Below are 13,213 nucleotides of genomic sequence, written 5' to 3'. Positions count from 1 at the left end.
TTAACGACAGATTAAAAACACCAGTTAAACACAGCATTCCTCGGTTCATTTAGCTTTAGATAACCATGCGGATGTAACAGGAGAAATATTAGCAGAGTAATGATGGGTGATTCAATCCAAAACAAGCAGCTATATGTAGACAACCTCAGTTTATTTCTGCAATCGCATGTAAATGCTGGGTAGAGGGATTGACAAACTCAACAATCATGATTAATGAATAAGCCACTCGCATCCAGGATCAGATGAGTGAAACAACTAAAAACTACACGGAAGCCAATGCAGCTTCAGCCCTCGTTGCTAATCCACCATATGCGCAAGACCATGTGGGTTTTGATTGAAGAGATTGATTTTATCCCCCGCCAATCCCTTTCTCCTTTAGTTTGAGGGGGGCACCACATGACGCAAGAAACACCATTTATCACAACTACAAACTCAAGTCCACAATTGCAAGCATACACACTCCAAGTAAAACCCAAACCAGATACACTTCTAATAGAACACATTGTGAACAAATGCAAACAGACATCTCACCGAAAGATCGGATGACTGAAACTTAAAATTTAGGTGAGGTCATCCTCCTCTAGTTCTTTAGCTTTCAGCTTCTCTTTCACCCTCAATAGAAGGGTCGTCTTCCAGGAATCCTGCACAGCAATTAAGGAAAGGACCACCACCATCAGCAAATTGAGATACCAGATATATATTTTCTTTAGATTTTCTAATGATCTAATCTTAATTGGGAACATATATATTTTAGATTTATATAATATAATGATCTAACTTGTATTACATATATGTTTTTTATTTATTTATTTATAGCATGCCGCCTTCTTTCGGCGAGCGCATAGCGCCTCAGGCATTTTACACCTTCTAGCGCTTTTCACCTTTGACAACACCGGATATAATACAAGTTTACTCCTAAACCTGAAAATTGATTTTTTTTAGACATCTAAAGCACTTAAAGGATTATAAAGAGAAATGTACCAGTGGTGTCATGCTATCAAATTCCTTGATAACATCAGTGAACTTTGCAACATCTTCCTCATCAATGGCAGCAGCAATATCCTGTCACCAGAAAAAAATGTGTTTGCTTATAGGCATTCTATTGTTACACCAAAAAAAGAGGGAGCAAGAGAGACGGGAATGGATGTACTGGGGGGGGGGGTTTAGAAGCATTCAGATTTCATACATAAACGTGAGGAAAAACACACAAATGGATATTTGCATATGAGAGTCTGTGTCTATAGTTTACAAACTATTATAACAAGCTGTAAGCAGAAGATCAATTGAATGCTAAGAGTTTTGTAACTGAAAAGCAATATATTTATGGACATTCAAAACCAATTCCAAGGAAATTACTACAATGGAAACATTAAAAGACCAACAAAAGTTCTCCACGCTGGACACAACATACCGCTAGCAATTTATATTCACGAGTTCCTGAAAAAGTTGGATCCATTTCCTGCAACAGAAATTCAAATTTTATTGATTCTATCCAAGTGGTGAGATAAATAATCCAGGTGCAATTGGGGAGCCAAACTTAAGACCTGATAGCGCTCCAATGCATTGGTAATTGCAACAACATCACCTTTGCAGAGATGGCAAATGCCAGCATTAAGAAGATGACCTTTGACTCCATATTTCAGTAAATTACTTTTAAGCGATTGCCGGGCTATCTCTTCATAAATGTCAATTGAAGTCTGGTATCTGAACAAGTACAATGAGAAGTTATTCAAATCTCTAAAAAACATGCTAACATGCAGTCCTGCTAAATGAAATGATCAGGGTCTTTTATCTTTTGTTATCATGCCCATTTTGACTAGTTAACCCATGTCTATTGCAAGGGGCAAGAATGTGATCAGCTATGGGTTGTGTAAAAAACTGTCAAGATTTCCAAATGTAAATACAAAAAGCAAAATACAGTTGTTTTATGCGAATAAAGTAAATACTTAATGGGAATGACTGTTCATATCTCAGGTAATCAACCTGTCCAGCATTCCATCATTTAGTGGTGTGCACAAGTTGACATCACTTTACTCTCAATTATTAACGCTTACTACAAGTTTGTCATGCCAAGCAATATCTGCAGCAACATTCAATTTGGCCAGAGAAAGAAAATATATAACCTATACGAATGCATGTAACAGCATTCAAACACAAGAAAGCAATACCAAAAAAGAAAAAGACACCCTTACTGTTCTAGCTGAGCAGCAAATTCTGCCACTTTCTGGTTGCATTGGTTGGCAGAAGTTGTTACGTCTTCATTTTGGAAGAAATCAGCGGCCTTGTGATAAAATTCCATAGATTTCTCAATATTTGCATCCGACTCATACAACTCAGCAACTTCCTGCACAATAAAAGGAAGTTCCAGGTTCTTGAATATCTATTAGAAATTAGAACAACATGGATCCCTATGACAACTTTATAAACGTATCCCTAGTATACTCCGAGAGCTGCATGTTATCAAATTCTTGAAGCTTGATAATGTTGCAAATGATTAACACAGTAAAACTTAAAACAATCACATACTTATCAATGCTGGTACAAAGGGTAAAACAAAAACAACAAAGAGTACAAAACCAACATTGGTACAAAGAGTATACCTTTAGATATCTTGCAGCCATACTGATCCTTCCTATATCACAGAACATGTCTACAGCCTGAACTAAGCATGAAATTGCCTCTGCGCAAGGAGAAGTTCCAAAATATGAGACAAAATGGACAGGGAACACAAAATTGGGGGAAGACAGATATGACCATCACATTACAACCCCTTTTCATTTCACAGATCAATAAGCAGTATTAATATCCTTACAGTTGCATGCACGAACCCATGACAAGCACAAATAACAAAGGCACACTACCAACAAACCAACACTAACATAAATTGTATTTGCAATAGATTCATGTATCAACTTAAATGATTGTGTCGGAGAGCAAGCACTGGTGCATACCACTAGTGGATGTTTTCTTATAACAATGAGCAGCATCAACATATGCTGAGGCAGCTTCATGTTTGCTTTCCAACTACAAAACATAAGATAACAGTAATGTCTTAAAAAAAGTGATATATAATAAAATGTGCTTAATTCAATCACAGAAAAAGAGGCACCTTCAAATGACACTGTGCCAGCTTGACATACGTTGATCCAGCTTTTTCCCCTGAAACACAATTGCCAGAAAAAATGAGCAACCAATCGTACAGGCCTGCCGCAAATGAGGATATCACCCAACTTCATATGCTTATTAAGTGACAATTTAATTGATAAACTTGGACTGCAATCCAATCAAAACCCTAAAAAATGCAAATTCATATCCATTGCTAACCAAAATGCCAAAAAAAAATCATAATAATAATAAATCATAAACTGAGTTGTTGTAACGAGATCCTAAAGAAATAAAAAGAAGTTATTTAATTTAACACTTATTATTATGTAAAAAGAGAGAAAAGGGGGATAGAAAGGATACAGGATTTAGCGAGCTTAAAATTGTTGGCAGCTTTGTCGAAGAGATCGGCGGCGTCTTCATATTTGGAACCGAAAATACCCCAACCGTTCAATTTCTTTTCTGCTTTCTTCTCGAGATCGTCTCCTTTCGCTACCAAATCCATTTTTCGACTTCCTCAGCGACCTCTCTCTCTCGCTTTTCTTTTGTATTGGGTTTTTTTTTTTTCTTTTTGGTGGACGGTGAGGAAAATGTCAATCGAAATGGAGACTTGACAATTACGAAAAGAAAAGAAAAAAATCGTCAAAGTAAATAGAGTACGATGATGATAAATGATATTTGTCGAGAAGAGGAAAGAGAAAAAATGATAGCATATTCACTCCTTTTGATTTCTATATGTTATGACTTATGATAGCATATTCACTCCTTGATTTCTAAATGTTTCACTTCAGGCCTTATAGTTTCGATATTTCTATATTGACCTAAATTTCCATTAAAATCCCAATATAACTTTTTTATTTAGTGGAAAGGGAGTGTCAAGTACCTAGATTAAGTATTTGTTTGAGAAACAGGTTTAAATATTATGTGGTAAATTTTGATTTAAAAAGAAAAATTATTTTTATATATATATATATTTAATTATTTTGATGTGTTAATATTAAAAATAATTTAAAATTTAAAAAATATTATTTTAATATATTTTTAAACTAAAATTATTTTAAAAAAATAACTATTATTATTATACAAAATAACTCGTAGACCTCTTCGAACAAATCACTTATATCAAGATTGATGCTCTAGTAAATGTTTTTTTTTTTAATTCACTCTTAAAATCAGAAAAAAATACTTGATTAATATTGATTCAATAAAAAATCACTGTAAAGGTATTTATTTAAAAAATATTGTATTGGTGACCATGTTACCAATAAAATTACAAGAAAAATGATACATTGTAGAGTATTTATTTAAAAAAAAAACACTTTAAATGATATGTATTTTAAAAACATTTTTTTAAGACAATAATGAAATTAAATTAATTATATATTATATATATATATATATATATTATCATGGCATGTCGGGCTGGTTATATAATTTTTTTACAGATAGTTTTATTGTTTAAAAATAACTTTTAGTCAAATTTTTTTCACATATCTTAATACAAAAGTTTAAACAAAGAAACAAATGTGAGAAACAAGATTAGCTATTATGAGGGGAATAAATAAATAAGTAATATTAACTAGACGAGAGAAAATACACGAGTTACTAGATTAGTAAAATTCACCTTGATATTATTTACATATATAGTTTAAAATATTTACATGGAGACTCTCTGTTCTTCCTCTGTAAAAAAGTTCAAAGCTTTTAAAAAAATTAACTTGTTTCGATATAATGGGACCTGGATAGATACATACAAACCTCTGTTAGATCAAATAGTATAATTACATTTTTCTCAGCTTTGATCCTAGACTCTATTGACCTTTATCTTTTTTATGTTTCTTGTATTTTACTCCCGTGGAATCCCACAAAAAATTAGGATCGATATCTCATGGAAATCCTTTAACATTAACAAAAAGCTAAAAAGCTAAAGTTGATGGTGATATTCCGTCCTCCGAGATATATTTTATTATTCATTTTAATAATGTAATTAGTATATTGTTTCTTGGTCAATTTTTTTTTTTTTACTTTTAATCCAGAGAAGAATGGTATTTTTCACATGTCATGAATATTTTTTTTGGGAATTGAGTGAGGTTATCTTATTAGCTAGTAAAATAATGAATGTGACCCTAAAATCAAATAATTCAATGCTTTTTGAATAAAAATATTTTTGTATTTTTATGTTTAGTCGAATAATAAAATTGCAACATTACCCATGCCATTCTATTTTTTGTAGCCTTGCATTCCAGGGCTTGTAGTAATTTCCTCATGGTTTCTTTGTGATTGTTAACTGGTCTTAGAGGTATTTTCAATATTGAGCAATTAAAAAGAATAAAAAAATTGTTGACATGTTTAAAGCACCTACCAATGTGTTAGCCACTTTGCCGACTTCGAGCTTCGCGTGTGGCTGACCTTGGTGGTTGTATTGGCTCTTTCGTGGCATCATTGCATTCGTCTCGAAATCTTCTTCTTTTTCCTTTGATGGTGCATATAAGATGGTTCAACGCGTTTTGACTGGAAATGGTTCTTTATTTTTTCTTTTTTTTTTCTTCTTTTTCTTTCGTATTTGCGTGTAGGCTATGTAGAAAATCAAATAAGCCCTTCAATTGTTTTTTTTTCTTTTTATTCAATCTCTCTTCTCTTGTTTGCATTTCTTTTTTATTTGCATTGGTTGTTTATAATTGAATTTTGTTTTTGATTTCATCCCTAGTTATTTGATTTTTTAAATTTGTTTTCAAACTTGGTGCTTTTTCTTTGAATTGCTATTTGTTTTGTTTTGAATTTTTTTTATAATTTCACCCCATAAATTTATTTTCATTTAATTTCATGTCAAATTTGATCATGTTTCTTTTAGTTGATATTTTAAAATCATTTTGTTGATGGATTGGGTTTTAATAATTTCATTCCTGAATATTTTTTTATTTTTATGTCAAATTTAGTCATAATTTTTATAATTGCTTTTTTTTTTTTTGCATGGTTTTGTATTTATTTTTTTTCTTAATTGCATCCCTTGATTTCAAATTTAATCCTAATCATCTTCTCCCTTTTTTTGGGATAATGTTTTTTTTTTCAAATTTCATCTTTATTTAGTTTTTTCTTGTTATATTTCAAGCCCATTTTTTTTTGTGCTCCTTTTTTTTTGCAAATCTTTTTATTAGTAGTTTTTTCAACGATTCCATCATTCAAATTTACATTGAATGATATCTAAGCTTTTTAATTAAACTTGGGCCCATGATCCAACAAATTGCAGGTTTTTTAGATTAAATAAGGCTTAGAAGGTTTGTCTGGAATTGATTTGTTTTTTTCTATCTTTTTTAAAGATGATGATTTCTTTTTTTATTTGAAGTTTGACTCTTTTATTTTAGTTTTTTTAGTTATGTTAGCATCGAGTTTTTTGATAATCTAGATAGGTTTGGATATGGTTTTTTTTAATCCTTTTCCCACTGTTTTTTAGTTAATTTATTTACTATTATTGTGTTTTGTTTTTTTGTATTATTTAAATTACCATTTTAACCAATAATTTTGAACTTAATTTTTTTTCATGGCTATTTTTATATTGAAAAAATTATTGTTATACCCGCAGGGCAACGTGTCTAGTCTTATCTACAATGTCTTGAAACCTCTAGGATCGATACCAGAACTCCAAGGCCCCAAGCACTGCAGTCAAATATGATTACATCTATAAAAATCATCTTTTTTTATATAAAGTAAAATAGATGCAGTACTTGCTTTTTTATAGGATTTGTTTGTTTTTGCTATTATACTATATTTAAAAAAAATTGATTTTTTTAAATAATTTTTAATTATTTTGATATAATAATATTAAAAATAAATTAAAAAATATTATTTTAATATATTTCAAAACTCACAAAATCACCACGTTGGATTGCATTCATCATGACATTATATAGACATTCTCCGTTTCAAGCAGATTGTCATTTAATTTAATTTTAAAAAATGTTTTGATTTGGGATTAGACAAACAAACAGAGAAGCTCAGACAATATCGTTGACTAGTCTTTGTACCCGAGAGAGTATCAAGGCATTATTAGCTTAGCATGCCAGGCAAGAGAGGTGACCTAAAAGCAGTATCACAGGAAAACACTACCGTTGGACCAAAGCACATGGCCTGTTTTAGGGTCCAGATTCACTTAAATCTTGACACGTTTTGTGTCCACATTGATCATCCTCCCCCATCATATGGCCCCACATTCCAACCTGTCCTATTCTGCTCAGAAACTCCGCGCCAATGTCCATGTCACATCCCAATCTTACCCTTATCTTAACCAACTCTAACCAATCATATTCCACCTCTATCAACCCCACTTTGGTCATTTAACCATCACATTATTCACAGCTTGCCTTTAATATTCACGTTTTAAACTTGATTATGAACAACAAGACAACTTATTAAAAAAACATCCTTCTAGCCGGTAAATTCCCTCCCGGAATGTCGCCTGCCACTGGAATACATGCTCCGCTTCTGCCGGAAAGGAAGCAGGAGGAGAAGCGTGCATCGGTACACGGAGCAGTGTTCAACGTGTCAACTAGTATAATAGGTGCAGGAATTATGTCAATACCTGCCACACTTAAGGTGCTAGGTGTAATACCTGCTTTAGTGTTGATTATGATCATTGCATGGCTTGTGGATATTTCTGTGGAGTTCTTGTTGAGGTATACACTCTCTGGAGAGTCAACAACATATGCTGGTGTCATGAGGGAGGCTTTTGGGAGGGTAGGATCCGTGACTGTACAAATATGTGTCATGATCACTAATCTTGGGTGCTTGATCGTTTATTTGATTATCATTGGTAAGTGTATGTATGCGCGTGCGTGCGAGGAACTTGGTTGTAGGATTTTATGTCTTTTTTAATTAGGGAAGTGATCAACGCTGGGGGATTTGTTTATCAACCCTGTTAATTAGGCTTTCTGCACTTGAATTTGAAGAATGAACAGTCCTTCAATCAGTTCATGAAATTTAACTGCCCTTTTATGTCAGGGGATGTACTGTCAGGGAATGTGCATGATGGGTCAATGCACTTGGGCGTGTTGCAAGAATGGTTTGGAATTCACTGGTGGAATTCCCGTGCTTTTGCGCTCCTCTTCGTTGTTATCCTTGTTGTGCTTCCTCTGGTTTTGTTCAGGCGTGTAGGTAAGTTTAATTTTCAGTTTTCTTTTAATTTTTATTCATTCTTGTTCCAAGCCATATAGAGCATTGATGATATATTCCAGACATAGTTATCTTAAATCCACGCTGTTCAAGTTTTAATTTCACCATTATTATGAATGAACATCTGGAGAAAAATTAGTTTATTAGAGGATCATGATGAGAATAGTGTGACAATGCTCAGTGTCCCAAAAAGACTGGAAAGGGATCTTTTACAGACTCTGAAGTTAAGGAGAGTGACTGGAAAGCTGAGAAACATGGTGGGCTGATGGTTCCAAGAGAATGCCCACTAGAAAATGGATTGAAATTGATGTTTCTTGAATCTGTAGAGAAGAAGGGGAGGATGGTGCGATATGCCTTCTGAGGCTCAAAGATGGCTAATTCCTGCTATGAATATGCTTTGGGTGGAGATCCACAGTTAAAGGTCATGGACAGTTTCTATAAGAGGGTATATGGAGATGCGAAGCTGCGTTTAGAATTAGGAGTTTTTATCTTCGATTTTGAAACTTGTTAATGGAAGCAGAAGATGCAGAACAAGGTCCTTGGTCATTTGTCTGAAATTCTTTCATGATTACAGGATTGATGAGAGAACAGGATTGCATTAAGTTGAGCTGGAAAAATTGTTGGTAGATAGAATAGAGAATCCAAGGAAGATATTGATCGTTTAATGCTCAGGAAAATCTTTCAGAGCTTACCGTGGCAGACAGGAGCTGACAAACAAAAGGACACATGAAAGCAAGGCAATAGATGTTTTTTCCTTTTCTGAAAAGAGAGAGAAGTGAAGATTCTACCTGATCTGATTTGTTTTTCAATGGATAAATTTTTAGGATGCCCTTTTCTTGATGGTAGATTATCTGTTAGGCTAGCTCGCCTAGTGATTTTTTTTCCCTCTCCCTTTTGATCTTCCTTGCGGTGGAGTCCGTGATGTTTCTTGCTTCTACGGTTCTACCCACATGCTTATCTTTTTCTCCTAGAAAATTTTCAATTTACTTTTAAGAAGAATTTTTCTTTAAAAAGAAACTGGCAATATAACTGCTGGATTTTGGGAATTGCTACCAGCAGAAGTCGTGGATAACGCTTGTTCACTTTGTTTGGCCTGTTTTTCCAGAATCATTGAGGTTCAGTTCAGCTATATCAGTCCTCCTCGCAGTAGTGTTTGTTGGCATATGTTCAGTGATGGCAATCTATGCACTCATTGAAGGGAAAACCAAAAGTCCGAGATTGCTGCCCCATCTGGATAACAAGACTTCCTTCTTCGACCTTTTCACTGCAGCTCCCGTGATTGTGACAGCCTTCACATTTCATTTTAATGGTGAGAATGCTTTTTGGTATCTTAATTTATATAGTCAAAGACTATATATCATGGCATTGTTTGCTTATTCTTTCTCTCAAGTTCCTTCGTTGAATGTGTGCAGTTCATCCAATAAGTTTCGAGCTCGGGAAACCTTCTGATATGGTTTCAGCAGTCAAGATTTCCCTCTTGCTTTGTGCTGGCATCTACTTCACCACAGGCATTTTTGGGTATCTTTTGTTTGGGGAATCAATCGTGGCCGACATACTTGTAAATTTTGACCAGAGTTCTGATACTGCAATCGGTGCATTCCTCAATGACACTGTCAGACTTAGCTACGCCTTTCACCTCATGCTGGCGTTTCCCCTCCTGAACTTCTCATTGAGGGCAAACATTGATGAACTTCTTTTCCCTATGAGGCCTCTTTTAGCGACAGATTCCATCAGATTCGTGTCCCTCACTCTTGCACTACTAGTTTTCGCTTACCTGGCAGCAATTGCAATCCCAAATATATGGTACTTCTTTCAGTTCATGGGATCAACCTCAGCAGTGTGTCTTGCCTTCATCTTCCCAGGTGCTATCGTGTTAAGGTACTCCCCTGTCCTTCCGAAATTGATATTTTGCAGTATAAATTTGACAGTTCTGCTTGTCTTCTCATGAATTACAGGGATGTTCACAGTATATCAACGTCACGAGATAAGATCGTGGCAGCAGTGATGATAATTCTAGCTGTGGCAACAAGCACGATTGCCTTGTCAACAAACATCTATAGTATGGTTAGAAACAAGTAATAGTAATAGCCGCCCCCCTTTCCGGTGTTTTTCTAGTCGAGGTGCTTGTATTGTTACATGTATTCTTCATACTCGTAGTATGTCCTTACAATCCAACAGCAGCTTCTCTGAAAGTTTAGGTTGTAATTTTGTATATTGAACTGGCATCAGATTCTCTCTTGCGAAGAGTCCTAGTAGAAATCAAATCATAAATAAATACAATCACATATGCATTATACAAAAATTAGAATCACATAACAACGTATTTAAATCACGGTGGTGTTGCGTCTAAACAAGGAATATAGCGAACAAACATGAATCACAAGCATTAGAAACTAAAAAAACCACTTGGCCACTTACGATGGATGTGTATGATGATGTACAGGTAAGAAATGACTTCACAAGAGACAATCAAACCATGTCTTCCTCGTTGAGGACTACAATCAGTGCCACAATGAAGCATAGTCCACTCCTGGAACTTTCACACTGAAGTCATCTTCATGGAGAATTTGTGATTCACCTGTATAATCATACCAGCACGAAACGTTAGTTTTTGCTTTTAAAATCATCTTCATGGAGCTAAAATTTTGAAATAGAGCTCCATAAACCAACATATGTTTGAATCTCAACTGGTATTAAGAGCTCAAATCCAGGAAATAGAAATTAATTCTATTTGTTTGAATTTATAGAGTGCTCATGTCAAGGCCAAACAACTATTTTAAGTTACATAGCAACCGATCTTGTAAAGGAAAAGTCATGAACATGGGCGAGGATAGCAGTCAACCGGTTAATTTTGATGTACTTCTTCGCACATGATCTGCTGTTAGTTTTGAAAAAATTATGGGATTATTTCATTTGATTCATTACAACACTTGGTATGGGATTTGAGAAAACATTGACCCAGGATCTAAAATCCAAGGGTAGGTAAGATGATAAATTGAACTTTCTTGAATCAGAGTCATACATACACCATTATAAAAAAGAACGAAAATATTTCATACAACAAACGGTAGTTTGCAAGAAACAATTTTGCTGTGTAAGCTTGCAAAGAAACACGAACTACACAGTTAATAGATAAAGAACAAGGCTAGCATAACATTATTTCCATTTTACCATTCAAATAGCCGAAATTGTTTGAAGTATCTTCAATAAACTCTCCATAGAATCAAGGTCCAACTGAGCAGCAGTCCACATCCACCCATCCACTCCAGCACCAACAAACACATCCATTTCAGGCGAGCACATAGATGATGATGGAACAGTCAACACACAAAAATTGGTGGACGTGTGCTGAGTGCTAACTACTTGCTTGGCAAACCATCCGGGTCACAAACTCAGCTACTCAATGTAAACACAGCCTTACGAGCACAATTATAACTGCGCAGGACAACTATTACAAATCCACTCCACGAGCTCATGGTATACAATCCCCTACGATTCATAGCATTAAAAACATTCAACAGAGATGCACTGTATTTTCATTACTTGTGAGGCCTAATCTCTCCAAGATGTCAGATGACTTTTTGACCTGACTGTACTTCAAGCCTGCATTGGAAAAGGTTATGCCCTGAATCGATTACTTATAAGACGAATTATCATATCTCAGATCCTGAAATCTCTTCAGCAAGCTAGCCTTACATGTCTCAATTTCTGCTTCATCAGAGGAGTCTGGGATGGACAAAATCACCGAGATTGCCCCTGCATGGTGTAAAGCTCTGACAGCTTCATCTGCAGTTTCAAAACGGAAATACCAAGTTCCAGCAACTCTTGGCAGCAATTGTGTTGTCATGAACATTTATGGATGTTGCCATAGGTTGAATACTCAAATATGTAAATCGAGCCCATCACATCACATCACGCCTAAAGAACCTAAATACCCAAAGCACCAGGAGTTGAAATTAGAAAAATCTAATGGATCTAGACATGCATTATTCTTTATTGTTCTAAACATGTCTTGTATTGGAAACACGAACTCCATTTTGTGTGCTCAGCCTGCTTTTGTACATCATTTCAATAATGGATTGGTAAATCAAGGTATTATATTGCTAGAGAAAAGCATCACTGATTTGATATTAATGAGAATTCAACACATCCTCCTATCCAGGAGAACTGGAATCACAGAAAATTAGTTGCGTTTACGATTGGCAAGCTACGACGTTGAATCAAAAGTACACAGAAGACCTATTCATCCACATCTAAAATCCATTAATAAAGGAATATAAAGTACAAAATGATGAATGCAAACATTTAAATCTAACCTGGCTGTGAGAGGGCAGCTAGAGCTTTCAAATCCGCTTTCCTGGTGTGGTCATCTTTAGCAGCTCCTTACATGTTGAACAACTCTTGAGCAGTTGAGCCCCACCCATCTCCACTATTCTCATCCTTCTTTCAACTAGAAATCAAGAAGAAGCAGCAGCAGCAGACCTTACACTGTGATTTGCGTATGAATAAAAAAATGAAAGAGCAACAATACTTAACCAATAAAATTGTTTGATTTGACTGAGCATTTCTACTTTCAAGGCAGCATTACATTCATTCTTCAGCTGGGATGCTGCTAACGTGTGCATCATGCTCTCACCGCGGGTGAGACCTCTCTCGGTGCTTGTTTGTTTCTTTGTCGACGGAGGAGCTTCTTTCTAACCAGTTCCTTTCGGTCTTTCAGTGCCAAAGCGACACCGTCTAATTAATTTTTTTGGGTGCCTGTCTAATTATTTTATTTGTCGTTAAATTAAAGCCTACAAGTTTGATTACCAGTGAATATCCTCCGACGTCGTTCTCTGCCTTTCCCGTACATTAAAAAAAACTATATATGCATTATTTTTTTTAAAAAACTTCAACATATATATAATTGAGAATCGACCATGTGTGAGTCTTGATGTTTTTTTTT

At 34.9% G+C, this 13,213-nt stretch overlaps 2 protein-coding genes and 1 long non-coding RNA gene across 7 annotated transcripts; 1 reads left to right on the top strand and 2 right to left on the bottom strand.

The window, feature by feature from the left end:
• Positions 1–134: 134 nt before the first annotated feature.
• Positions 135–3,807, bottom strand: LOC118043167 (alpha-soluble NSF attachment protein 2). Its single transcript, XM_035051038.2, has 9 exons — positions 3,466–3,807; positions 3,110–3,159; positions 2,952–3,024; positions 2,601–2,680; positions 2,193–2,344; positions 1,545–1,704; positions 1,412–1,459; positions 982–1,062; positions 135–641 (listed from the first exon to the last, which is right to left on the bottom strand). The coding sequence occupies exons 1-9, from the start codon at positions 3,605–3,607 to the stop codon at positions 561–563; spliced, it is 867 nt and encodes a 288-aa protein (XP_034906929.1). The 5' UTR covers positions 3,608–3,807; the 3' UTR covers positions 135–560.
• Positions 3,808–7,492: 3,685 nt separating this feature from the next.
• Positions 7,493–10,482, top strand: LOC118043162 (amino acid transporter AVT6C). The gene is made up of 5 exons (XM_035051029.2): positions 7,493–7,909; positions 8,098–8,250; positions 9,374–9,577; positions 9,681–10,146; positions 10,224–10,482. The coding sequence occupies exons 1-5, from the start codon at positions 7,549–7,551 to the stop codon at positions 10,345–10,347; spliced, it is 1,308 nt and encodes a 435-aa protein (XP_034906920.1). The 5' UTR covers positions 7,493–7,548; the 3' UTR covers positions 10,348–10,482.
• Positions 10,380–13,204, bottom strand: LOC118043164 (uncharacterized). Of its 5 annotated transcripts, none has more exons than XR_004686590.2 (5): positions 12,585–13,204; positions 11,965–12,195; positions 11,440–11,871; positions 10,687–10,846; positions 10,380–10,517 (listed from the first exon to the last, which is right to left on the bottom strand). It is a non-coding gene; the product is annotated as an uncharacterized lncRNA (long non-coding RNA). The 5 variants fall into 5 exon arrangements; XR_012170791.1 differs by having other exon boundaries at positions 11,440–12,195; positions 12,585–12,718; positions 12,857–13,204; XR_004686592.2 differs by having other exon boundaries at positions 11,965–12,054; positions 12,585–13,061.
• Positions 13,205–13,213: the final 9 nt, after the last annotated feature.

The sequence above is a fragment of the Populus alba genome, chromosome 10 (assembly GCF_005239225.2).
Source record: "Populus alba chromosome 10, ASM523922v2, whole genome shotgun sequence".
Classification (NCBI taxonomy): Eukaryota; Viridiplantae; Streptophyta; class Magnoliopsida; order Malpighiales; family Salicaceae; genus Populus; species Populus alba.
Note: the sequence above shows the minus strand (reverse complement) of the source record. Positions and strands in the feature narration are given on the sequence as shown.